The sequence below is a fragment of the Arachis hypogaea genome, chromosome 6 (genome assembly GCF_003086295.3).
Source record: "Arachis hypogaea cultivar Tifrunner chromosome 6, arahy.Tifrunner.gnm2.J5K5, whole genome shotgun sequence".
NCBI lineage: Eukaryota > Viridiplantae > Streptophyta > Magnoliopsida > Fabales > Fabaceae > Arachis > Arachis hypogaea.
The window spans coordinates 113,925,043-113,952,550 of NC_092041.1; the positions used below are offsets into that span (position 1 = coordinate 113,925,043).

At 33.1% G+C, this 27,508-nt stretch overlaps 1 protein-coding gene and 1 pseudogene across 2 annotated transcripts; one reads left to right on the forward strand and one right to left on the reverse strand.

Annotated features, from left to right (window-relative positions):
- The first annotated feature begins 968 nt into the window (after positions 1–968).
- LOC112755886 (myosin-15) lies at positions 969–19,849 on the forward strand. Of its 2 annotated transcripts, none has more exons than XM_025804211.3 (38): positions 969–1,628; positions 2,033–2,179; positions 2,940–3,085; positions 3,168–3,324; positions 3,439–3,497; positions 4,406–4,562; positions 4,728–4,877; positions 4,973–5,109; positions 5,692–5,838; positions 5,932–6,033; positions 6,248–6,305; positions 6,429–6,530; positions 7,602–7,639; positions 7,731–7,857; positions 7,955–8,128; positions 8,309–8,440; positions 9,010–9,119; positions 9,870–9,930; positions 11,298–11,475; positions 11,837–12,042; positions 12,401–12,520; positions 12,605–12,703; positions 13,215–13,436; positions 13,661–13,800; positions 14,020–14,131; positions 14,283–14,330; positions 14,410–14,496; positions 14,989–15,159; positions 15,275–15,427; positions 16,319–16,495; positions 17,321–17,458; positions 17,826–17,896; positions 18,009–18,108; positions 18,183–18,239; positions 18,334–18,390; positions 18,582–18,662; positions 18,743–18,825; positions 19,333–19,849. In XM_025804211.3, exons 1-38 carry the CDS (start codon positions 1,482–1,484, stop codon positions 19,469–19,471), a joined length of 4,590 nt encoding a protein of 1,529 aa, XP_025659996.1. In that variant the 5' UTR covers positions 969–1,481; the 3' UTR covers positions 19,472–19,849. The 2 variants fall into 2 exon arrangements, 1 of the variants encoding a protein (XP_025659996.1); XR_011862697.1 differs by having other exon boundaries at positions 1,024–1,628; positions 16,293–16,495.
- A 772-nt stretch (positions 19,850–20,621) lies between these two features.
- On the reverse strand, positions 20,622–22,595 carry LOC112755887 (protein OXIDATIVE STRESS 3 LIKE 1-like; annotated as a pseudogene).
- Between the last annotated feature and the right edge of the window lie 4,913 nt (positions 22,596–27,508).

Here is a 27,508-nt window from a genome sequence, read left to right on the forward strand (position 1 = left end):
ATAATTCAATGTCTAAGAAGAAAATAGCAACAAATCAACATAAAAATAGCAACTCAATTTATCAGTGGATCCGGCGCGACGATGGAGGCGAGAGGCACGACGATGGTGAGCCGAGGTGAGAGACAGAGAGTGCCATTTTGAAAAATGAGAAAATGAGAATGAGAGAGCTGGGGAGGGGCGAGGTGAGTTTCAACAGCATAGAGAGTTTTTGGTCATTTTCAAATAGTTAAATTACACAGTTGGTCCTCATACTTTTACTAAAATTATAAATTGGTCCCTATTGTCAACCATGCGCAGCTCACATGTTTAAAATAGAGAATATGTTGAGAATATTCTGTTAAATCAAACACTTTTTGAACAATAAAGACTAAATTACAAATTTTAATTCTTTTTATGGACTTAATTATAAACTTTTAAAGTGTAAAGACTAATTTATAATTTTACCAAAAGTATAGAGACTAACAGTATAATTTAACCTAGTTGTTATGATTAGAAACTACAATATCACATTTCATTTTATCATTAAGAATTGATTAGTTACTATAAACATAGAAACTAAATTAAATGTTTACTATTGGTATAATGTCATGATAACTTCTATACCAAAAAAGTAGACCCTTATTAATATATGTAGACGTACATAGACATTTTTTTTTACATTGTTTTATCGTTAGTAAATCTTCTAAATATTAGGTAATGTAGTGTTTAACAAATTTTTGAAACATTTGTAACACAAATAATTTGTCAAAACATATTGTAGGAGAATTTTTTTTATTCGTAAAAATATAATCTATTAAAAATATATTATAAAAAAATATTTTTTATTTATAAACAACTAAAAGTACAATCTTAAAAGCATATTGTGAATTTCCAGCTTTCTATTAAACTCTGTTTTGTGTGTGTGTGTAATAAAAACTCGACTCACATAACCAAAATAATAAAAAGAACTACTTACCTAAGCGGAAATCGAAAAGAATAAAATAAAATAAAGTTTAGTAATGGCTTAATGACAAATTTATACTCTCCGTGAATCCGTTAAAGCAATATACGTCAAAGCTTGATAGCTTTGAAAGCGGAAGAAGATAAGCTGAAAAGAAGGAAAACGGAAACCCACTGACTGAGTAGTATTAACGGCGGTGTGGCAGAGGTGGGTTTTTAATGTGGTGACGTGTCGTGTGGTGTCGACCACCAAAGCCTGTGATATAAATAACGACGCCATTCCGAGTTTTTGATTTTTCAGTCAAAATCAAAATAATACGGACGCTGCACACCTCTTTCTTAGGGCGGGAACCTGAAATTCTTTTTTTTTACTAACAACTCAACAAGTACACTGCACCAAAACCCAAAAACCGAAGAAACCTCCTCCTCCTCCTCCTCCTCCTCTTCTTCTTCTTCTTCTTCTTCATGCTCGTATTTTCTCTCGCTTTCCTAGGGTTTCGCTTTTGGTTTCAATTTCAATCTGCAGTGCTGACTAAGCAACAATGAGTTTTCGAAAGGGCGCTAAGGTTTGGGTCCAGGACAGGGTTGATGCTTGGATACCTGCCGAAGTTGTTGACTCCGGAGGCGGCGGCGGTGGCGGCGGAGTCAACAATAGTCGTATTCAGCTCGTGACCGACTCCGGCAAGAAGGTGAGAGTCACTCATTCATTATTCACGTGTTTGTTCGGTTCTGTTGCTAGTTTATTCGAGGTTTAGGTTTGCTTTAATTTTGTTAAAGTTTAGGTTTCAGAACATCTTAAATGTTAATTTTCAGTAGATTATGGACAAAGAAAAGAGAAATGATTATTTTCGTAACTTATTCTAGTGAGTCACTGATTTTTTTGTTGCTAGTTCAAAGTTGAACGGAGGTTCAGGGGTGTGTGTGTGGATTATTTGCTGTTGTTTTATTTTAGGTTTAGAAAAGCTAATGAAGTAATGATCTTGATTTTCAGTCGATTTTGGAGAAAGAATTGATTATTTTTTTTGAAAAAAAAAAAAAGCTATTATGTTGGATATTGGTGTGTTTATTGCTTGTGGTGGTGGTGGTGGTGCAGGTTTTTTCTACCCCTGATAAGCTGTTCCCGCGGGATGCGGATGAAGAAGAGCATGGTGGAGTTGAAGACATGACTAAGCTGGCTTACTTGAATGAGCCAGGAGTGTTGTACAATCTTCGGAGGAGATATGCGCTCAATGATATCTATGTGAGTGAGAGGGTTAAATTGAATGGAACTGATTATTTTCTGGATGTTCAAAATAATGAGTTTGGTTGAGAGCTTAGGCATTTGAAATTAGATAGAGAGTGTTTGGTAATATGAGTTTGACATTGGGATAGCTGCATTAGTTAAATATGTTTCTTACCCTATGAACCGAGGATATATCACGGCCTCATGGAACACCTACATGATAAGAGAACATGAGGATATGGCTTAAAATTGTATGACAGGACATGTATGTGGTAGAGCATAAAAAATTTAAAATTAATAACAAAGTTAACAAACAGGTATAAATCTTCAATTAAAGAGAGTAATAACGATTTAAAAGTTAGCAATATAACCGTAAGCATAATAAATTTCGTAAATCTAGTTTGGTGGTCGTGGATTCTTGAAGAATATATGACATGTTCTATGGCGTTGTACATATGGCTCGTTGTAGATAGACCACTTTTGAAGTCTTAGTTCTTTAAAATCTCTCTATGGATTATCAATGTAACTCATGTTTGGAATGCAACTTATGGCTTGGCATTGAGTTGCCTATCTGGATCAGTCACTTTCAAATGCCTAAGATAGTTTATCTTATGTAGTTTTGAATGCATTTTCCATTTTGGTGACTCCGCTAAATGGATTTGACTTAATTTTAATGCAGAGCTGTTGTTGCTAATATTAATTATTGATTATGAACATTTCCCCTCTATTGTGGCAGTGATTTAATGGTTTTCCCCCCTGATTCGTTTTTCTTTTACAGACTTATACAGGAAGCATTTTAATAGCTGTTAATCCCTTCACAAAGCTTCCTCATTTGTATGAAATCCATATGATGGAGCAGTATAAGGGAGCTCCATTCGGTGAGCTTAGCCCACATGTTTTTGCTGTTGCAGATTCTTCTTATAGGTTAGTACGCATCTAATGTGTTTATTTTTGGTTTCTTAATTTATTTTTTTAATTTATTTATTTTTGGTTGGTCATGATTTAGAGCAATGATGAGTGAAGGTAAAAGTCAATCTATCTTGGTAAGCGGTGAAAGTGGTGCTGGCAAAACTGAGACAACAAAATTAATCATGCAGTATCTTACCTTTGTTGGTGGACGTGCTGCTGGTGACGATAGAACAGTTGAACAACAAGTTCTGGAAGTAAGCTATTCTTGAGTTCAATCAATCATGAATTCAGTGGTTGGCCCGCTTTGAAGTTCCAATTATCATTTATGTGCCACTATGGGAAACTAATTTCACATTTTCATTGCTCAGTCAAATCCACTTTTAGAGGCATTTGGTAATGCAAGGACAGTCAGAAATGACAATTCAAGGTGAAGTTGGCTCTGCATTGTTTGCTTATTTATTTTACGTGACTACTTGCCCTTTACTATAGATTCCATGTCTAGATTTTTCTAGGTTATTTGTCTATAGTCATAGTTTAAGATAAGATGCAATAGCTGTTTTGCATAACTGTTCCCATCTTGTTATGGAGGAAAATGCTTAATTGTGGATGTTGTAATGTCATGTTTGTTCTTCCCCCTTCACTGGTCCAGACAACATTTGAATCTATTCAATGTATCCAGGACAGTGGAATTATATGGAAACAAACTGTATAATGTATTATATGGAAGTGTCAGTCCTTTTTGGGATATTAATTTGGAGTTATATTTAATGTGCTGTGGATGCTTAAAATTTCAAAAGGTGCAGAATGTAGCATAGAAAAAGGAAAGTTTTCTGGGATTTATAGCCTCTCATGCATATAAGAGATTTCTGATTTAGAAGCAATGAAGTTAACGGATGATAGTTGTTGAAGTTTGTGAGATCAAACAGAGACTTAAGTGGGTGAAAAGGCATCACTTAAATTCTTAGATTTAAAATTTGGAAGAGACTATATGGCCAAGAACTTGCCAGAAACATAAGGCCCGAATTATGTGGCAAAATTTGATAGGAACATCTTAAATTCTTTGACCACTCATGATTTCTATCCAATCACTCAAAATTTGCTGTGTGTGCCAATTCTATTTGGAAAAACTACATCATGGTTTGTGTAGCAGTGCTCAAGAAAAAGTTTTCATATGAGTAGATTTGATGCTCAATCTTGCAGTCTGTATGTTTTTTATGATTCCACTTTGGTGTATGTTATGCAAACTGTGACTACTGTGTTGCCTTTTCAAAAGCTCTTCATTTGAAACTATTACTGCCCAAAGCCTAATCTTGTTACGATCTTTTTTCGCTGCAGTCGTTTTGGGAAGTTTGTTGAAATTCAGTTTGATTCAAGTGGTAGAATATCTGGTGCTGCAATTAGAACATACTTATTGGAAAGATCACGAGTAGTGCAGATAACGAATCCAGAAAGAAATTATCACTGTTTTTATCAGTTGTGTGCATCTGAAATGGTATTCAATTTATTTTGCACCCATGATTTGATTTCTGTTTTGGGTCAGCATCGCAGTATAATGCGATATTTTGCATTGCATATGTGCAGGTTATGGTTTTCATAATTTCATGATCACTCAAAGTATTAATTTTTAATACTTTATAATTGGGGTGCCTCATTTTAGGATGCAGAAAAGTATAAGTTGGGACATCCAAGCCACTTCCACTATTTAAACCAAAGTAAAATCTATGAACTTGATGGTGTAAGCAATGCTGAAGAATATGTGAAGACGAGGAGGTCAATGGATATTGTTGGCATAAGTCATGAGGACCAGGTATGATAATGTTTACATTAGTGTAACTCACTTTATTAGATAATTTTACATATAGGCTCCCCTTTAATTATAAGTACCCCTCTACCTATTCTCAGGAAGCCATATTTCGTGTCTTAGCTGCAATTTTACATTTGGGGAATATTGAATTTTCTCCTGGAAAAGAGCATGACTCGTCAGTAGTAAAGGATGAGAAATCAAGATTCCATATGCAGATGGCTGCTGAACTCTTCATGTATGCAATTACATTATCTTTGAAATGTTATGTTCTTAATATGAATTATAAGTTGGCTGAAATTTCAATTTTCTCGCTATGCATTTATTTAAAATATACTTCACACAAATATATGGTGAAGACGAACTGACAAAACCATGCAATAAAGCATGTAATGCTCTGTACTGGTTTTCTTATTTTATTTTTTTATGAATGACAAAGTAGAAATGGATATTTATATACAATTAAAATTTGGCCGGGGTAAGAGGAAATAATATAACTTCTACATACAACAATTTCTAAGAAGTAAGGTTGTAAACCAACTTCCGTTTTGAAAACAAGTATGAACATGTGAATATAGTTGTTCACAGGTCAGGGCTAAAGCATTATATATCAGAGTAAGAGCCTTAGCAGGTTATATTTGGTTGGGTATATCACTTTATCTGTGAACAGATGTTGCCTATTATTCTTTTTTGTATTGCAGAATTAGAAATGATAAAAATACTAAATGAGTTGGACTATTAGTCATTTATACTTTAAGATTTGCTCATCAATGGAAGTTTCTTTCCTTTGCCAATATTAAAGACTTAATTTTCACTCTAGATGTGATGTAGAGCTACTACTAGCAACATTATGTACTCGGTCAATACAAACTCGAGAGGGAAATATAATTAAAGCTCTTGATTGTAATGCTGCTGTTGCTGGACGGGATGCTTTGGCAAAAACGGTTTATGCTCGTTTATTTGATTGGTATGCTTATGATCAATTCAGAATCAACATGTTTATCTTCTTATTATGCACTGTTTAAGGTGTCACTATTTGTTGATCTTGTTGTTCTGCCAGGCTTGTTGATAAGATCAATAGGTCTGTTGGTCAGGATACAAATTCTCAGATTCAAATTGGAGTTCTCGATATCTATGGCTTTGAGTGCTTCAAGGATAATAGGTAAGTTGTTGATTAATGTCTCTTGGATTTTAATCTTTTCCTTCTTTAGTGTTTCAGTCAGTGTGCATAGTTTGCTTTAATATCCTATGTGGATTTTTTTTATCTTGTTATTCCCTTTGTTGGTTTTTTATTTGTTTGCTTCTGTTGTCTATTTAAATTGGTCCTTTTTCCACTATGATTGTTTTGCTCAATCCATTGTGCTCTCTTCCGACAGTTTTGAGCAATTCTGCATCAATTTTGCAAATGAAAAGCTTCAGCAACATTTTAATGAGGTATACATGTGTTATTGTACATTACATTCACTAAGTTCATGCATTGATCTCTCTATATGGTCTTGTTGATGTTTTTTCTTCATTTTTTTTTTCTTGTAACATCTATCTTGCGACTTGTTTCAGCATGTATTCAAGATGGAGCAGGAAGAGTATGGTAGAGAAGAAATAAACTGGAGTTACATTGAATTCGTGGACAACCAAGATGTGTTGGATCTAATTGAAAAGGTTTTTGGTTAATCGTTATTGCTTTTCAGGTGGAAATTTTCCAAATTTTATGATAGGATAGGACCAAGTTTATAAGATTTGTCAATACTATTTTTATTGTATTTTGATGGTAGTAAGTAGTTCTAAACACAAGCAAAATTTTAACAAGTAAAAGCAAATTGTAATAAAAAAATATTTTGATAAGTTTTAAAATGAAATTATTAATATTATAATTGTTTCTTATTTATTGTAAATTATAATTATTTTAAGGATAAAAGACAAATAGGTTTTTGACCAGAATTAATGACTTATAAATCTCTGACCAATGGAAATGCAAGTCCGATGAGATGCATAGGTCCCTCCATTAGTCAATAGGGCATGTGTCTCACATTTTCAATGGTCAAGGACTTATGACTAATTAATTTTAGTTAGGGATTTGAGTGTCCCCTCCAAAAATGGCCAAGGACCTGTTTATCTTTTATTCTTATTTTAAAATTTCAGGATTCTTAAATGCTTTCAATTATAAAATATGTTGAAGATACATATTCTTTAGTATCTAATTTTATGGTTTTAATATATTTTTTTTTTATGTAATAAAGTATAAAAAACTAACCAACACATGATACTCTCTTGTACATTTAGATATTGTTTTGGTTGTATATCATTACATGGTAACAAAAAGATATAGTAAAATAGTAACTTCTATTTATTAGCACTTGTGGAAAAGATGGTTGTATTTCACATCTTTCTTATAGAAGTCACTATAGGATAGAAGATCAGAGAGAGTATAAGCCAGTATTTTGAGGTAATTGGAGATCAAGAAAAACTGTAGGAAAAAACAAATTTTTTTTGATAAATAATATATATTAATAACACTTTATTTATCAAGATAGAAAAGAAGGAAGTCCTCGCACAGTAAAATGAATTAGGCTTGAATCCTACTTCTATCCATAATTTTAACGTTTTAGGTGATACAAACAAACTCGATATATTTTAATGTTTTATAGCTCAATGTCTAATCTGGATTTCACCTTGTGCATATATGTCTGTAATTTTGGTTTACTGAGGTCTTATCATTGCATTCTTTTGCAGAAACCCATTGGTATCATTGCTCTATTGGATGAAGCCTGGTACAGTTTTGGTTCTTTAGTTTGAATTTTGGTGTATATTGGTATATTTCAGTTCCAAATTTAACGGGTGCTGAATTTCTTCTCCTTGCAGCATGTTCCCAAAATCTACATATGAAACATTCTCAACCAAGTTGTTTAACCATTTCCAGTCTCACCCGAGATTGGAAAAGGAGAAGTTTTCACAAACTGATTTCAGTATTTCTCATTATGCTGGAAAGGTGACTCTGTATTTTTGTACATCCTCTAGTTTTGGACGAAAATTCTTGTAATGTAACATTACTAATTTTAGAGAGATCATCTGCTTCATTTATGTAGGTTACATATCACACAGATTCCTTCTTAGACAAAAATCGTGATTATGTTGTAGTAGAACACTGTAATCTATTATCTTCTTCGAAATGCCCCTTTGTGTCTGGTCTTTTTCCTTTGCTACCAGAGGAATCTTCAAGATCATCTTACAAGTTTTCATCTGTGGCATCCAGATTTAAGGTGTGCAGATTTGATTCCTTTTCTCATTTTACTTACTAATTTGGAGATCCATTTTTGGGACAAAATTATATGGAGATCAAGGTTTTTTCAACATCAATTTTCATATGGCTGATTTTACTTACCTTTCCTTTTTTGTTTTGGGGGTGTCTTCTGTGCATGTTTGGTGGATTGTGAGCTCAGCAACAACTCCAAGCTCTTATGGAGACCCTTAAATCAACAGAGCCTCATTACATACGATGCGTGAAGCCAAATTCTTTGAACCGACCACAAAAGTTTGAGAATTCCAGTGTCATACACCAATTGCGATGTGGGGTGAGTAGTTTAGATATTTTGTATCCCCTTTTATTGGAGCAATATTCTGACATGATGATTATCAGCATGTCGATTCCTAATCTTCGTTATGTTTGAGTAACACCTTTTTTTTTTTTGGGGGGGGGGGGATTGGTGAAAATCTTGTCTTTTGTCATTTGATTATGTGAGAAGAAATCTATGGAAGCTCTCGGAATAGATGACATGGGGGATAATTTAGTGGTTAGAGGCAGGGAAACCAAAGATAGCAATAGACAAAACTCATTAAGATGCATTTGGTTGTAAATGACCTTGGCATAACCATAGTTTAGCGCAATCACATTTAATCTTTCCTCTTCCCGGTTTCTGTCAGAAAAAGCTTTGTTTTTGTGTCTTTGTTGGTTTGTCACTGATTTATCTTCCAAAGAATTGAAAAGATAAAGCTCTAACCCAAGTCGATGATGAAGTTTTGATTCACATTTTCATGCAAATATGGTGGGTATTGTTCGCATGTTGTCTTCTAGGTTTACAAGCTGTAGCTTCTCATTCATTGAACAGTGTTTTGACATATATGATACATCTCTTTCATTAAGGGTGTCCTTGAGGCTGTTCGTATAAGCCTAGCTGGTTACCCCACCCGAAGGACTTATTCAGAGTTTGTGGATCGCTTTGGCTTAATAGGCCCTGAATTAATGGACGGGAGGTGAGTTTACTAAATGTGATTTTTTGTGGTTATCCATTAAGGGCTACATCTTCAATTCATATTATATATTTTTGTCCAATTCATGGTTTTGGTTACGTCCAAATTCAAATTGCTAACAAGTGTGAATCTATGGTGAATAGTTTGACTGAAGCCAACACTTCTTACCCTATTCAAAGTTCATTTGCATTTATGTTGCTTAATGACAAACTTATCAAATCATGTAGCTTTAACTGTGCTATATTGGTAGTTAGTAATTTTTGTTGAAGGATTTAATCCTACAACCTTTGATTCCCGTATACTAGGTTTTATGGATAAGAAGTGGACACCTTAAAACCATTTTAATGATAGTTGTTAGTGATTCTCAGGTTTAGTCCTAGTTTGCTGGTTTTGCATGGCTAGCTATTGATTTGGATAAAACCAAGTTCTAAATGCTGGGCTAGAAAATGTGCTTTATGCCTGGTAATCTGGTCACATAGCTAATTTGTTCTGGTTTGGTGATGTGATCTTTTTGATGGTATTAATTAGCAGCACCATAAATGAACGAATTGTAAAAGCAAGTTGGTTCTACCTCTGCAGTGTGCGCTTAACTGTATATTTTCTTATCATCATTTGTTAAGGAAAAGTTGTGGCTATTGAACAATTTATTCTTTTCTGGCTATCAATATGTGCTTCTCATTTAATTTTCGTTTTCAAAAAAAAATTAAATATTTTCACTTCTCATCAGTTTTTATGTGCTGCTTTTGTTAATAGTTATGATGATAAAGTTGCAACCGAGAGAATTCTGAAGAAGCTCAAGCTTGATAACTTTCAGGTATGCTTCTATTACATCCCAATTTCTGGGAATATCACTGACCAACAAGGGATACACACTTCTAAGCTGGGAAACTTCATAATCCCATGTCGTACTCAATATTATAATAAATTATGCATTATGTAAGTTAATCATCATCCATAGCTTTTGATGGCAGATGGCGGCTCATGGCAGAAGGGTAAACCGCCATGAGGTTATAAAGGATGGTGTTGCGGCAAATGGCGGATACATTAAAAAAATGCTAAAATAATGTACAAACATATAAGTGAAACTACTAAAAGATAAATAAAAAATTATTTCTAAACTACTAACTACTGATAATTTATCAATAATAATATGAAACTGTTTATCCATATTATAACAATCAATATTAAAGATTAAAACTAATTGAGGGGTGAGAATAGAAAAAAGGGGGATTAGAATGGAAAAACAAAAACTTGAGGGTTCAAATTATAAAGAAAAAAGGAAGCAGTTAGAGAAGCAGATTCACCAGCAAAGTTCAATGTCGTCGTCTTCCTCTGCAGGTCATGGCGCCATCGTTAATGTTCCGTGCATCTGTTGTGTTATGGCGCTTTGTTGTTGTGGTCTTCTAGAACGGTGGCAATGCTATTGGCGGTGATGCTGTCAGCATTGCAAGTCTTCATCTTACTCAAGCAGCAGACAGGGAGAGTGAACCAGAGTAGAGAGGGCATGAAGAGGCAGAATACGAGAGCCAGAGAAGGTTTGTTTTTGTAAATTTTAGGTTTAGGGTTATTAAAATGACCAAAAGATCCTTAAAGTTTTTAAAAACAATATTGCAAAAGTACCGCCATTGCCGCCATACCAGTATTGGACCACCATGGTGCCACCGCCATGTGGCCGCCGTTTGCCTAGCACCATTTCTGCAATGCCGCACGTTTAAGATGGCGGTTAGCCCAAAACTGCCACGCCATAATGCCATGGTACCGCCATGGCCGCAATGTAAAAACAATCGTCATTATATAACTACCCGAGATAAAATCTCCCTAATAATCCTTGAGTATCACTATAATGCAAGTATACTTTGTACAAATACTAACATGTATTTCTATGTAATTGATATGTTAATGAATTAAATTCTTTGATTGCTATGCTGGATACCGTGTAAGGATGACATAAGTGGAGATAATAATGATTATGATTATGTTTGTCAATTATGCCTTCCTTAAATAATCTAGCAGACCCTGTCTCTTTGTTTTTCTTTGTTTGTCATCATCAACTTCTTCTCTCTCCTTGTAACATAGGTTCCAGCCATTCATTTACCATGTATTTGCTGTTGTTCAATAACAAAATTGAGATTTACTAATCTAGTTAATTTATATTGGTTATATTTGTTTCTTCTTCTTCAGTTGGGTAGGACCAAAGTATTTCTCAGGGCTGGTCAAATTGGTATTTTAGACTCCAGACGAGCTGAGGTTCTGGACAATGCTGCAAAATGTATTCAGCGGCGACTGAGGACATTTATTTTACACAGGGATTTCATCTCACTCAGAGCTGCTGCAATTTCTATTCAGTCATGCTGCAGGGGTTAGTTTTTTCTTTATTGCTACTGCATGAACCACTTCTTGCTGCTCCCGGAAGAAGTTGTCTTTCTATGGTTAACTGTTGTTACAACTGATAGATAGTGAAATTTTGTGGAAAGTACTTAATTTGGGATTTAATGTTAAATGGATATAGGATGGGTTAAACTATTCTAATTTCTATATTATCGAGTTCAGTTATATTTCTATCCTTAACTGGTATCTTGGTGCCAGACAACACATGATGGATTTGTGCTCTCTTGGTTGGCAGTCTTCTAAGATCTGTCATGTTCCATATAGGAACCCCTACTTTTGTATTTACGTCAATGTGGTGGTCTTCTGTTTTATCTGTTTTTTTGTAAATGTAGGGTGCATTGCACGAAAGATTTACGTTGCTAAAAGGGAGACCGCTGCAGCTATCTCTATTCAGAAATACATCCGTATGTGTCTAAAGAGGTGTGCTTACTTAGAACTATATTCATCTACTGTCATCATTCAGTCACATGTCCGTGGTTTTACAACTCGCAAAAGATTCTTGCATGGAAAGGAGCATAGAGCTGCTACTGTTATTCAGGTAATTTTACCAAGGGGATTTATTTGTGGTAGGACTTTTGCAATGGCCTTTTTCTTGGTCTTAATATAGTCCAGTTAAATTTGCATTTATCATCCTAGTTATCAGATGTTACTTATTCCTGTTTTTGTGTTAGGAATTTTTAATTTATTGATTTTATCAAACAGCAGTATTATAGCTGATGTTAAAAGTTCCAATCTTCTAGTACGCATGTTTTTATGACATGAGGCATGACAATGCATTAATTACTTAAATTGTTGCTACATTTACTTTCTGTTGCTGTTGTTTGTGTGTAGTTGTTACTCAGGCATGATGGAATCTGTTGTATTATTTTATTGAACATTTAACTTGAATATCACAGGCATATTGGAGGATGGCCAAGGTTAGGTCAACTTTCCGACGTCGTCAAGCTTCAATTGTGGCAATACAATGCCTTTGGCGGCGTAAACAAGCTAAAAGAGAGCTTCGGAGACTTAAGCAAGTAAGTGATTTCCTTTATTAGACTGGGGAGATCCAATTTAGCAGTTGTTGTTAACTAAACTGTTTTCTGATTCATCTTTCTCAGGAGGCTAATGAGGCTGGTGCTCTCCGTTTAGCTAAGAGTAAACTTGAGAAGCAATTGGACGAGCTGACATGGCGTTTGCATCTTGAAAAGAAAATAAGGGTACCTTTTCCCCGTCATAAAGACACTTTTTATAGGTTTTATGCTGGAAATGTTTAATCCTTCTATGCGGAAAGAGTTTTGTGCACTGAATGTGTTTGAAACATGCTCCCCCCCCCCCCCCCCAAAAAAAAAAAACCAAAAAAACACACATCCATTAAAAAAAAATCTAGATTATCTTTACTTTTACATCTCATTGATTCCAAAGGCTGATATATTTAGTTTTTGGGGGCTTCTATGATTTTAACTGGCAAATGTGACTGGAGATCATTTAGTGTACTATTTCCGGTTACCTCCCCCACTCTGTTTACATACATGATTACTCTTTTATGTGAACATTTGGACTTAAGCTCCTATCATTTAATTATCTGGCATATCTACCTGTTGACAACATTTCAAATTGCTTTATCCCCATTTTTTCCTTCCTTTCTCTCTTCTTTTTTTTTTTTTTTTATTTGAATTCAAGGTTTGATGTATGCAACTTATTATGGTTTATTTCTGCATTCACATGCAGGGTTCCAATGAAGAGTCTAAGCAAATGGAGATTTCCAAACTTCAAAAGATGTTAGAAGCCTTGAATCTTGAATTAGATGCAGCTAAATTGGCAACAATTAACGAATGCAATAAGAATGCTGTTCTGCAAAATCAGTTGGTATTGTCAATGAAGGAAAAATCTGCTTTAGAAAAAGAGTTGGTTGTAATGGAGGAAGTACGGAAGGAAAATGCTCTCCTAAAGGTATTTCGTGGATGTGGTTACACGTGTGCTGCTATACGTGTGATAAGAGAACACAAACTTGTTCATTTCCAATTGCATGTATATGGGATATTTTGAGACTAGCCAATGTTGCATTGAGATTAAGTTTTATGTCTGCGCAATCGCTGTTTTAACTTTTACTTCTTTCTTGTTTTCTCTCCTGAATTTGGTTACATTATTTTTCTTTCCTCGTCTTATATTTCTAGGATTCTTTGAGTGCCTTCGAAAAGAAGTGCACAAATTTGGAACTTGAACTCATGGATGCTCAAAAAGGCCGTATAGAAATGGTTGAGAAACTGAGAGAATTTGAACAGAAGTGTTCTCAACTGGAGCAAAGTGTTAAGAGGTGCCCTTTCTTTCTCCTCCCTGTAACCCTTTTTCCTACTTTCTACCAAAATACAAATTTATTTACTGAATGTATATTTCCCATTACATTGGCCTTTCCTTTTTGCACGTTTTAAAGTTTTAGCTTTATTATAAATTTTCCTGACTTGTAATATTGTATATGGTTCCTCACTCTAGAAGGTAATTTTTTGTAACTACTCATTTTTAAACTCAACTACAGCCTTGAGGGGAAGGTATTGAATTTAGAGGAAGAAAATCATGTGCTTCGGCAGAAAGCCTTAAGTGCTGCTCCTAAGAGTAACCGTTCAGGTCTTGCAAAGTCATTGTCAGAGGTAATTTGCTTCATGCATATTCATTAATAGATGATTCCTGCTCTGGTTTGCTCTGTTTATTATTAGTTTATTTTATCTGTTGTGTTCTCATGAGTTTGCATTGTGAATTGTATAAACATTATTGCTTAATTTGTTGTTTTTTCTGCAACAGAAATATTCAAGCGTAATTTCTTCCCGCACTGAGAGAAAGCCCCTATTTGTAAGCTACTCTTGTTTTCATCAGTTTAAAATAATTTCTAAATTGAACTATAGATTTTATGTGGTCTGGTTTTTTGCAGGAGACACCCACACCCACAAAACTTGCTCCCTTTACATCAGGCTTGACAGACCCTCGTCGTCCTAAGTTAACAGCAGAGAGGCACCAGGTAGACTTATTATTGTTCTGGTTGTGTACTATATCCTTTGCCTTTAGTTTGAGGTCATGTTTTGTCTAGACGACATACAATTTTAATGATTTTTTTTTCCACAAAGATGATAAAAACATGGAGGTATGATGAGTCTAAGAGTAGAGGAAATTCTTGTGAGGTTAACAAACTATTCTATTGACTTTTTTACTTTTAAACTTCTTCACATTTTTGTAGCTTAGTAGTTTGCACAACCAAGTATATGAAGTTCAATTATAACAACCTCGTTTTATAAAAGTAAAATAGCTTAAGCACAAGGACCAAGGTAAGTTAGGTAGGTATTTGTATGATCCCATTTTGCTCAAAGCGAGTATCAAGTGAGTGCATAAAAAAGAACCACACACATTCCTCTAGATTTATTCATCAAAAGCTAGAATTGCTTCTATGATTCTATCTTCTATTTAACATGTAATTGTCTGTTGTCTATTGGCTAACAGATTTCACGTTGTGCAGGATAACTATGAATTTCTTTCTAGGTGTATCAAAGAAAATTTGGGATTTAAAAATGGTAAACCTCTGGCAGCTCGTATCATATACAAATGTCTTCTTCAATGGCGTGCCTTCGAATCTGAGCGCACAGCTATTTTTGATTACATAATTGAGGGCATAAACGATGTTCTAAAGGTAAATATGATATTTTCTCTCATCGGTAAAAACTTCCTCATATAGTAGTTTTCTTTCAGTGTAGCTTAAGATTGGTAGTCCTGTATCTGAATTGTAGCTTCTTTGTGTAATTCAGGTTAAGGATGATGCCTCTCTATTGCCATATTGGCTTTCAAATACATCTGCCCTGCTGTGCCTTTTACAGAGGAACATACGTTCAAATGGCTTTTTAACTCCCACTGCTCATCGTCATACGGGATCTTCTGGTTTCAGCAGCCGATTAGGCCATGTAAGTTGTCTTCTACCGCTCCCACTCATAAATGTATAATAAGATTTTTTGGGGTGGGACTAAGGGCGCATTATGATGGATGACAGGAAAAGATTCTATAGCTTAAATTGTGGACATTTAAAGTTGATTAATTCCTTTGGTGTTGATAGTTTCATTCAATTTTCATTGAAGTCCCTTTATTTAAAAAAATCCGTATCATGTTTTTGTGTTGCTAAAAAATTTGCACTTACTTTTCTATAGTTTGTATATTTCCAATTAAGTCCCTATATTGTTCGAACATTTTCCAACCAAATCCTTGTAGTTTAAGAACTTTGTGATCCAGTCTCTATATTGTACAAAAAGTTTTAGAGATGAGAAAAAAAAAGAACTTATAATTCACTATAGAGGCTTAATAAAAAAATTTTGGAACTGGAGGGACTTGGTTTAGAAATGCTTGTGATATACATGGATTTAGTTAGAAATGTTTAAACTAAAGGGATTTGATTGCATCTTTTTATACAATGCCGTAACTCAATTTCAAACTCTAGGAATATAACTGAAAATTAAGTGATAATATACGGATAAGTTAACCTTTAAGTTCAAAATTTGATTATATAAGGCCATTTAACATTCAACTCCTGTTATTTGGTTACATTATTTATTATTTATTGCACATAATTATGCTTTATACTAATGGGTAATGACATATTAATCTCACACACCAGGCAGGTGTGAAAGAACAAATGAATTGCACATTAGAGGTGTAGGTAATATAGGGGCAGAAACACACTAAAACTTCATCAGCATTGATTATTTACAGAGTTTTTAGTTTACACTGTTTGTCCAGGATTCCGCAACTTTATTTTGTGTCTTCCTCTTTATGTAGTTATGAACTTATGATAGCATTTCCAGGGACCAAAATCTCCAATGAAGCTTATTGGATATGATGATGGTTTTTCACATGTGGAGGCAAGATATCCAGCTATACTTTTTAAGCAACAGCTTACTGCTTGTGTAGAGAAAATTTTTGGTCTTATACGAGATAATTTAAAAAAGGAACTCTCCCCTCTGCTGGGGCAATGTATTCAGGTGGCCCTTTATCTTTCCTTTAACTTTTTCTTGATTTTTGACTTGTTATTTGCAAATAAGCCAAGGCTACAGTATCAATTGTTTGAGTAGTTGATCTTTCTTTTTGCTTTCAATAATCTTATGGTTATAATGCGTGACTAGCTTTCTATCTTCAAGTGAAGCAGATTATTGAATTGGGTTTCCATTACACATTCATTTTTTAGGTTGGAGGGAAAGAGAGTCTATTGTTTTCTGAACCAATTTTATTACTTAAAATATTTCCACATGTATTTAAGTAGTATCTCTGTAACAACGGCATTATTATTGAATTTCTTCCATTTTACTTACTTCCATTTTACTTACAATAGTTTATGCAGTGGAACTTATTTCGTAATGAGATGAATTTTAATTTCATAAGTGATGATTCTCAGCTAGCAATTACCATTTGCTCTATCTTGGGATATGTGGAAATACTTGTGTTTGTTGAAACTTATCTTAATTGTTTGTGAATTGTGATCCATGAAGCTTGATTTTGGTGTTTGGTTCTTGTGGGGAAGTTCAGAAAATACAGTTCTTGGTGGATGAAAGAAACTAGAATTCTTTTCGAAATTAATTTTAGTATAGTAATGATATAATTTTTGTAACTAGCAGCTATAGATAAGCTTTTCACCTGCCCTCATAATCCTATAAGTTATTATTATCTAATATTGCTATTATTATTATTGACAATTTTCAGACCCTCTCCTCATCAATAATTGCTAGGGTTATATTTCAAGTCAACATTAAGATTCTAGTGATTTTTCCTAAAAGAATTATAATTTACTTTTGATATCTATGGGACATTAGGCACCCAAAGCAGGACGATCCCATGGTGGAAAGTCAACCAGATCTCCTGGTGCACCTCCTCAACAATCATCTGGTGGTCAATGGGACAATATTGTCAAATTTTTGGACACACTCATGAGCCAACTTCGTGGAAACCATGTATGTTCTGCATTCTTTCATTGGTCCTTTTACTTCTCTGTTTAGTCTAATCATATGTTTTGTCCATTTTCATGATTTCATCATAATTGTGTGTATCACATCGATATGCATGTTAAGCCTGCATTATTACATATACAAACTTCAGTAATCTTTAGTTTTTATCTTTTTGTTAGGAGGATATCTTATCCTCCTTTTTTCCTTTCTTGGTGATATTCTTATATATATAATATATAAAAGCATGGTTACCTAGGTCTTAGCTATACCTTCTGTATTTACGTAAAGGTGTCTTGAGCTGTTATTGTTAACAAAGTCTCAACCATTTACTGATCCCTTTCTCCCTCCTTTTAACAAAATATTACGTGTTCAGGTGCCTTCCTTCTTTATCCGCAAGCTAGTTACCCAGGTCTTTTCTTTCATCAATATAACCCTTTTTAACAGGTAAAAAACTATAATTACTTTAATGACTTTTTATAGCCTCAATTCGCTAATTTGCTTTGTTAATTTGTTGATTTTTTTAGCCCACATTATTTATTTATTTATTTATTTGTAGTCTTCTCTTGCGGCGTGAATGTTGCACATTCTCAAATGGTGAGTATGTGAAGTCTGGTCTAGCAGAATTGGAGAAGTGGATAGGCAATGCAACAGAGGAGGTAAAAATGTGATTGCTAATGCTAGTTTGAGATTTTTGTTTCATGACCTGACTCGGTTCTTTTGTGAATTGTAGTATGCAGGAACATCTTGGCATGAGCTTAATTATATAAGACAAGCTGTTGGGTTCTTGGTATAAGCACTTGCTTTTTTGTTTTTGGACTTCTGATGGTGTCAAATAGAACAGCTATCCCTCATTTTTGCTTTCCAATGTTCGAATTATTCAGGTAATACATCAGAAGAGGAAGAAATCTTTGGAAGAGATTTGCCAAGATCTTTGCCCGGTATGATTATGGTTACAGCATTATTGTTATCATTGAATTCACTATATTTCCTTCTCATTCTATTGAGTTTCATCATTCATGTAGATGTGAGTGCCATAGTAACTTTCTTGCATCCATTGCAACATCTATTCTTTTACAAAGTTTACATAAACACAAATTTAGCAAGAAGGCTAAGTGTAATTCTTTGACAGGCACTGACGGTGAGGCAGATCTATCGAATCAGTACTATGTACTGGGACGACAAGTATGGAACCCAGAGCGTATCCAATGAGGTAAGATGTGTTTTAAAACTGATTTAAATGCAATTGTGATATTGTTCCCTTGGTTGTTCTGAGCTATTTATGGTGAACAGGTAGTCAGTGAAATGAGGGAAATTGTTAGTAAGGACAATCAGAACTTGACCTCAAATTCTTTTCTGTTGGATGACGATCTGAGGTACAATTCTCTCATCCATTTAGTTGTGCTGTGCTTGCTGTGTTTTTAACATTTGTTTCTTTGATGTTAAGACATAAATCTGAAGTGAAAAAATAGTTAAATGAAGTGACTTGATGATGTCTATGGTTGAGTAGCATAGCTTTTAGCTCTTCAGTTGGTTCTTGTTGAATTTCTGTACGATGCAGGATAACAACAATCAAAGAAATTGTCTCAAAATAAATATAATCTACTATGAGATGTTGATGTCAATCTCCACACTTTTGCTCCTCTAAAGTGCATGTCACATATTTGAGAGTGAAGTATTTCAACCGTTGATATGGGTAGCTATAAATGTTTTTTTTTTCCTTAAATTATTTATTTAAACTAAATCTAAAGTGCAACCTGCAGTGTAGAGGAGCCAAATCTTAGAATTTTTGTCTAGGATTTTATGTTCTGGACTTTGGAACTTTGTGAGTTGAGTATGCCATTTGTTTGTTTATTTGTAATCACCTTTGGTTCCTGTTGCAGTATTCCTTTCTCGGCCGAAGACATAGATATGGCAATCCCTGCTATAGATCCGGATGATATTGAGCTTCCACCATTCTTGTCTGAACATCCCTGTGCCGAATTTCTTACTTCGCTTCAGAAGTCTACTACAGTTTCATGATCGTTGCTGAAGCTCAATTTAACCTCAGTATCTCATCTCTTGAATTAAATGTCAAGCATATCCACAGTGGAGACACAAGTTTCTCTTCACATGTGCATCCATGGTTGTCATCATATATATTTGTGCAAGTGCATGACATTGTAATCAGAAGTCGAAGAGTAATTTACTTTGTTTATTCTGAGTAGTTTCTAGTTACTTGTAAGTAATTATTCAGGGATAGATGACGCTTAATGGATGGTCTCCTGCTGCTATTAATACTGCAGCTCTTCTTCTGGTGTATATTTGTCATTGGTCTTTATGTTGTATTCTCTGTAGTATAATTGCTTCAGAAAGCCATGGCAAAAAAAAGGGTAATGTAATTTCATTCATTGATGTAAATACTAGTCCAGTTCCTTTCTCCGTTAAGTCTTTCAAATTAAAGTTATGAATTTGCAGAACTTTACAAGTAGGGTTTATATGCTTAGGAGTTGTGAAAGCATTTTATGATTCCCCAAGCTGAGGATGTGGTTTAGTTTTATAAATTACTCCGTTCCCTTCCCTATGATTGTCGGCTACAGATGGTACTTCATTTGGAAAATGATATGCTGCCTTCAAAATTAGGTTATATCAATTGTAAATTGTAATACTAATCTCCTTTGTAAATATGATTATATTGATTTGTTGAGAAAATATTTATTTTGGTTTCTAAAGAATTTTAGATAGAACATTTTAGGTCTTAATAAATTTGTATTCTTTAAAAATTCTAGAGAATTATACTATACTCCATATTGGTTTTTTCCGTCGCATTGAATCAATTCTTTCACGTGTTGAACAAAATAAATTTTTAACAAATTTTATTATAAGACAATTAGGTACTTGAAAGATACACTTAAACAAATTAATACCCTTTCAAAATGGTGTAAGAATGATTTGTTCGATAATTTTTGAAGGCTTTTGAGAATAAAAATTTGTTAAAGATAAAAAATGTTTGAAAATCTTTAAAGATCAATTTGTATAAATATTCTAATTTGTTTTATAAAGGCATTAAAATATGTAAGGCATATAGGTTAAAGTGTCAGTTTCGTCCTATGTTTGGGATAATTCAAAGTTCAGTAAATAAATAGCCTTCAAAAGGCGTTTCATAAGGAGATTATACTCTTACCTATTTGGGTGATCCTTCAAACATCTAATCACATTGCTAAGTAGAATACACAATATGGACATTCGATCTATAATATAGCTTATATGATTACAAAGTCGAAAAATTGGAGAAGTTAGAGCTCTCATGGCCTAATATATAATACTCTATCAGAACTCAGGAAGATATCCTAACTGTAATCGCTCATGTGAAATTTCACACGATATGTCAATTTTTACCATTGATTAAGAAGTGGAGCCAAACTTGCAACCCACAAACACATCTAATCAACGGTGAAAATAACGAGAGATGAAATTTTTACATGAGATGATTCATTCCTAAACATGCAAGACTCTATCTATTGCATACAATTTTTTCTTTTACCCTAATAGCCTCTTGCTCTTTCAAATAAATACCACTAGAGCAAAGATTCTTTCAAATGAAGTCAAAATCAAAGACGTAGTTCTTAACTAAAAAAGTTTATTTTCTATGACGGATGAGCTGTTTCATCTCCAAGGGAGGGGCTTGGGATCTTAACTGTTGCTGCAATGGCACAATGATGTAGATCGGCCATGGAAAATGACCTCCATGGAGAGAAACTCCTCTGCAGCAGAGAGGTCGGAGACACAGACGCCTTATTGCTACGCGGATGTAGTGGCGGAAGAAGCAATTGGGGCGTCGAATTCGAGCTTGAAGTTGTCGAATCCTCACTACTAGTCATACTACTACTACTTTCAGAGTTGTTCATTGCAACAGCAAGAGCCAATGAACTTCGACTCGAGCTCAATGTTGTTGTCCTCTTGTAAATGCCACCACTATTGCTCCTCAACATGGAACTTCGATTCTTATTATCCCAAACATGGTTAAACGCCATCAAGTTCCTACGCCTCCTTGTGTATGCATTCTCCGGTTTCGCAATGTCTTCATGGATGGTGTAGATGCTGCATCACCAAGGCTTGTGAATGACTTGGACTTGCCATTATAGAACTTTGAAATACCCCTCCTACATAATCATATACTTCAAACCATCACAAAAGATGCTAAAAAAATTAACCTAATTGTATTTTCTGTTACACACATATCATGCATCTATATCTTCTTGACTAATCTAATCTTTTATATAGGGTGTATCCATTTGCTAAAATCAAATTAACATGTTTCTACCATTTTGACCAAAATAAAAGACAAATGACACAAATTTTCAGGGCTGTTTTTAATTTGTGAAAACACATGGAGACAAATTCAATAGCTGGAAATTACATCAAGGATCAACCAAGACACTAGTTGATGCGTAATCCATGATCACAATAAAAGATTGAACAATTTGGCACCCTAATTTAGTTAAATAAAATATAAATACTTGTTCCCCAAAAAAAAAGCACCCTTTCCAACTTAACAACCAGCTAACTCATCTAACAACAATAATAATAAAAAAAAAACTAATAAATCAAAATGACATACCAACCTACTTCAACTGAGTTCAATAATTTTTTTTTCTTTTTTATCTTATAGAAACTACTAATTAAAAAATAAATACAGAATAAGATAGTATAAGCTACAAACTTAAGGATCTAAGGAGTATAAGCACATAAATGATTATTAAAATACACATTTAAATTTAAGAGTTGAAAAATGCATAAAGACTAAACAATAATGTTGAAAAATGAAAATAAAAAAAAGGGTACCTTATTGGAAGAACTTGTTCTAAGATTCCATGGCATGCAAGGGTCCATTGTAAGAACTCTGAGCCTCATTTCACCATTCTCATTACTATTACTGTCCATTGATCTCTCAGACGAAACGTCGTCGTCGTCGTCGCTGTTCCTTCCGATCGAAGACGACGACGACGTACTGCACTCTTCCACCTCCGCAGCTGCAGGCTTCTTTGCCACGTCATCAACCTCACGCGCCTCCATAAACACGTTGGCGCGTGGTGGAACCACCGCCAACCCAGCGTTTCGAGGCTCATCATTGTCCTCAAGAAGCCTAACAAAACAAAACTCAACATACAAAGATTCAAGAAAGAGAGAGACAGATAGATTTGCATGAAGAGAGAGAGAGAGAGAGAGAGAGAGAGTAATGTGCTTTTGTCAGAAAAACACAAACAATTATAGCTCTCTTTAATTTGTTTGTTAGTTTATTTATAATTTTAGGAGTAATTACACAAAAGGAGATAGTTTAGTCTTTTAAACTTTAAAATACCCTAAGGCAGTTTCAGAAGCTTTAAAAATTATTTTTTTTTTTACCTATAAAAAATAATATTAGTATTTAGTATAATTTAAAATTAAATTTAATTTTTAAAAAATATTTAAATATGTATAGAGAAATTAAAAATAATTTTTTATATAAAATTTTTTATTATATTTTTTTTAAATATATTTTAGAATAAAAATTAAATACAATAATTTTTTATTATTTTTTTATAAATTTTATTGTTTAAATTATTTTTTAAAATTTAGTTACGCTATTTATTCATTGATTTAATAATTTTAAATTTAATAATAATATTTATTTTTTGTCAATATTTTTATTATTAATTATTTTTTTTTTAATAATCTAACATTATTTTAATTTATATTTTTAAATATATTAATTAATTATTAACAAAAAAATTTAATGACTTCTTTTAATATTTTAATTTTTAATGTTTACTTTTATTAGGTAATATCATTTTTTTTTTCAGTTTAAATATATTTTCTATTATATCTGCGTATCTATCATTTTAGCACTTTAAATAAGATTCATCCTTAGACATTACATATTTATTTTCTTAAATTCATTAGTGCTGGCTGTTTCATCATTCGCTTATTAATGAAGTTATAATTATGACCTTCTTGTTCATAAAAGAATCACTTAAATAGTTTATTATTCTGTTACCATAAATTTAATTATTGATTTTGCTCCATGTCTTGATGACAATGCAAGGAAAACTTGGACAGAAATAGTTTATTTTAAAAGAAAATAATATATAAATATATAATAATTAATTTATTAATTAATTTTAAGATTTATAGAATATTTTCTTCTTTAAATAAAGAACGTAGTGGATAGACTATAGAGTATCCAACAGCATAGTACTGTACTTTTGTTTTTTTTTTTATTTATTTAAAAAAACTATTATTAGTAGTTGGGGGAAAATATAATAATATATTATGGGATGAGGGGGGTAAAGTGGGGGTTGGTCTTATCTTGATCCACTGGATGTTAAAAAAAGAAAGTATGAAGCTTTTGCAAGTTTTCTTTTTTCTTTTTTTTTTCTTTTCCTTTTTGAATATTAAGAATGAGCTGTTGATCTATCTTTTCTATCTATAATACAGGGTATCTTCAAATGACTCGGTAAGCATCTTCATCTGCCTTTTATTTCTCAAATTCTATTTGTTTCTAGAAATAATCTTTCAAAAATATATGTTTGTCTCTAGAAATATTTAGGGTAATTATATCCTTATATTTATATATTAAGTTGATACTTGATACATTCATTCTCTGTCATTTTTATTTTTTAGATGAAATGTAAAACTCACTTGCTCCAAATTTTGTCTTAGTTTATAATTCTAAATAAAAATAAGTGGAAAACAATTTCATGAATAAGATAATTTTTTTTTTTTTAGAACTGTCTAACATCAAATTCCTACTAATAAATTTAAAAGTTTGTGGTTTAATTAAAAAAAAAATATAATGATCTCAATTATGAATTATCTCATCCAAATATTAATATACAAAGTTTGAACTTAAGGAATAGAAGTTGAAGACCTTTCCTTATAGTGGGTCATTCCATTTCCATGAGATTTTATTTTACTATCATAACTTTTCATGATTAATTAATCCATCTATTAATGTTCTGGGTGCTAATTAATCTATGTATTAAGGTTAATTACTATTCACAACACATCAACGCAAGCAAGCAGATCATGTGTTGGTTTAGGATTAAATTCTTATTCCAAATTTCAAACTTCTAAATCCTGAATATTAACTTCAAATTCCAAATTTCATCGTATTCTAAATTTTAAATCATAAATTTTTAATTAATATTAAATAAAAGCATGAATCTTAAATTTTATACTAAACTTAAAAAAAATTATCTGTTATAGTATATAAAACGTGTATAAAATATTTTACATGTAATAGATTCCATAGTAGTAAAATAATATAGAAAAATTTTATTTACTCTTAAATTTTGGCTCATATATAGTTTACTTCATGGAATTTTAAAATTACAATTTAACTCTACATATTTATTAAATAATACAAAATACTTGTCACTGATTATTCATTCATAGAAAGTAATCATTTTTTGAAAAAAAGAGTGAAAAAATCTTTTTTTCCATATATTAACATATAACTTTAGAGAATCAAATGTATGTGATGCTCCATAAGTTAAATGTCATTTTTCCCACAAATATATATAGCAATCCAATGTAAAAAAATAATAATAATACTCCAAATAGGTTTTTAAGAATTGGCCATTCGATAAATTTGTTCTCTAAAAAAATTAACAAAATTTTCGGTCCTCAACATTATTAGATATATATATATGCGTTCTCAGTTCAGATTTAATCGGTTTAAGAATACTTTCTCTCCTACGTAAAGGTATTAGTGTGACGTGTCAGGTTCAATGATACGCGTCGCTTTCATGACACACTAGTCCTATACACCGTGACCAAAACGGCATCGTTTTATGGCTACTCCAAACGACGTCGTTTTGAATGAGACAAGATTAGTCCCCAACCTTTGACTTAGAAGTTTTATAAAATTAGGGTTTGTCTTTCAACTCTCTTCCAACGTAATTCCATAATTGATCTCTCTTCTATGTTTTCGACCAAGACCATTGTAACTGAAAAAAATTAATTGGTGATGGTGAAAGGGCAGCACGTCAAAACAAGTAGGCGTCGTGGTGGGAGATTGCAACGATAGATTGAGCATTGAAAGCACACTTTCGGTGGTAAGAGACATTTTAAAAAGAAGAACACCCTAAGTGAAGTACTGGATGTATGCCATAGTCACTCGGTCTCAGACAGTGAAAAACTAAATAGAGTTTCTTCGGGTATCTTACTTCAAGGTATTTATAAGTTTTTTAATGTGAAGATCTTAATTTTGAATAATTTAATTAAGATAGATGATAATTGTTAGATGTGTTATTTTGTATAACAGAAAAATCAACCACATTGAAATTTTTTTCGCAGGTTTGATGACATTTTTTGTTATGTGAATGACGACATAGCAAATCAAAGTGATGACTTATTTGAATGGTTCTTTGGATGGTGCAGGTTTACATAGTGGTTTATATGAGAGAGTCATGGTTGTTGGAAGAATTGATGTTTGAAGAAAAAAAATGACAATTAAGTTAAAAAAGGTAAATTTTTTGCCTTTGTTAGTAGTTTGATATTAGGGGTATTTGTACTTGTTTTTTGTTGTAACTTTGGTGGAGTTTAGATTATAAGTTTAGTTACTCTTTCAAATGATAATAACTTATACATATGAAATGATATGATATATTTGGTTGAATGTGATATTGTCATGTATCCAAATTTAGAAAAACAACATGGATAAGGATAACTATTTGATGTAAACTCAAAAAATATAAAGTATCTAAACCATAGATAAAGTATCTTAAATAGAGTATCTCATAAAGACATAAAAACTATAGAAGTGTATCTTATAAGGGGATGTCTTTGGCGGGAAAAGTAAATCTAGTCTTTAAAGAACCATATAAAAATATTCCATATGAATGGTGGAGATTAGACCAAAGCTTTAATGACCGATTTTTTTTATTTTTTTATGAGAAATTGATGATGAGATTTTTTTTTTGTCTTTGTCATATGGCCACCCCAACAGCCCACCAATACAATTCATAGAAATTCATACCCAAAAATTAGGCTCAATTACTACCCACTAGCCAATTTATTACTTATGCCTTCTACAACTTCATCTTCTACCTTCTCATACGATAAATTCTGGGAAAGGGAATGAATCAATCATTTCCGGAAAGGAAAAAATACATTTCCATAACGAACCAAGGCAAAAGGAATAAAACCGAATCAAATCAAAAGAAAAAGAGAAGAAACGAACAAGGAGAATCCTTGGCGGACGCGAAGGATGTCATCAACAGAGTTAGGGATTTGGTTTTTCTATAACCGATTCTATTTTCATTCTTACTTTCCTTCTCTTTCTGTGCTTTTACGAACGGATCTATCTGAGATCGAGCTTAACGTTCGGTGAAACACTCTGTGCCGTGTGTATTTTGCTTATCGGAATCGTTGAAGCTCTATTCTTCAGCTTAGCTGGTTGCTTCAATTTCCATGGCAACAAGCAAAGCAAGAAAAACCAAATCCTAACTCTTTAATTGCCAGAGAAATTGCGGTGTCTAGGTATTTCATGTCATACCAGTGTCAATGTGCCATATGAGACATTTCTTTTTCTTTTTTCTTTTTATTTTTTTTGGTGTGAATGAAAGGGATAAGAGAGATTTTGTGTGGCAATACTGAGAATTTATTTTAACGGACTAGATTATTCTTTTTGGTAATCGCACTTTTCCTAGAAATTTTCAATCGCAAAGGCTTCACCTTTACTATTAACAACACACCATACAATCGGGTTCTGGATGTTCTCCTTCTTTGGCAACTGTCTCCCATAGTGTTTCTACCGTAAATTTGACAAATCTCACTTCCGTGATTAATGGCATCGGCCATTGCTGGTGGAACATCTGGTAAGGCCTGTAAAGAGTGTAATAAAAATTTAAGGATGGTAGTAGCAGCATCAATGGAGATCAATTTAGCAAGAACCAGAAATACCTGCTGCAATGGAAGATCATGATCTCTAGAAGCTTGTGAATTGACATGTGTAGTAATGACATATGGTACATAATAAAGTATATTTTTTTTAAATTTATCCCATAGGTTGCTTTTTATTATTTGTGAATCGAC

Excerpts from the sequence above, each read along its gene's own strand:
- LOC112755886 (XM_025804211.3), top strand. The coding sequence starts at position 1,482 with ATGAGTTTTCGAAAGGGCGCTAAGGTTTGGGTCCAGGACAGGGTTGAT. Across the intron at positions 5,839-5,931 it reads TATGCTCGTTTATTTGATTG|GCTTGTTGATAAGATCAATA; the intron begins GTATGCTTATGA and ends TTGTTCTGCCAG. Across the intron at positions 18,240-18,333 it reads GACAAGCTGTTGGGTTCTTG|GTAATACATCAGAAGAGGAA; the intron begins GTATAAGCACTT and ends CGAATTATTCAG.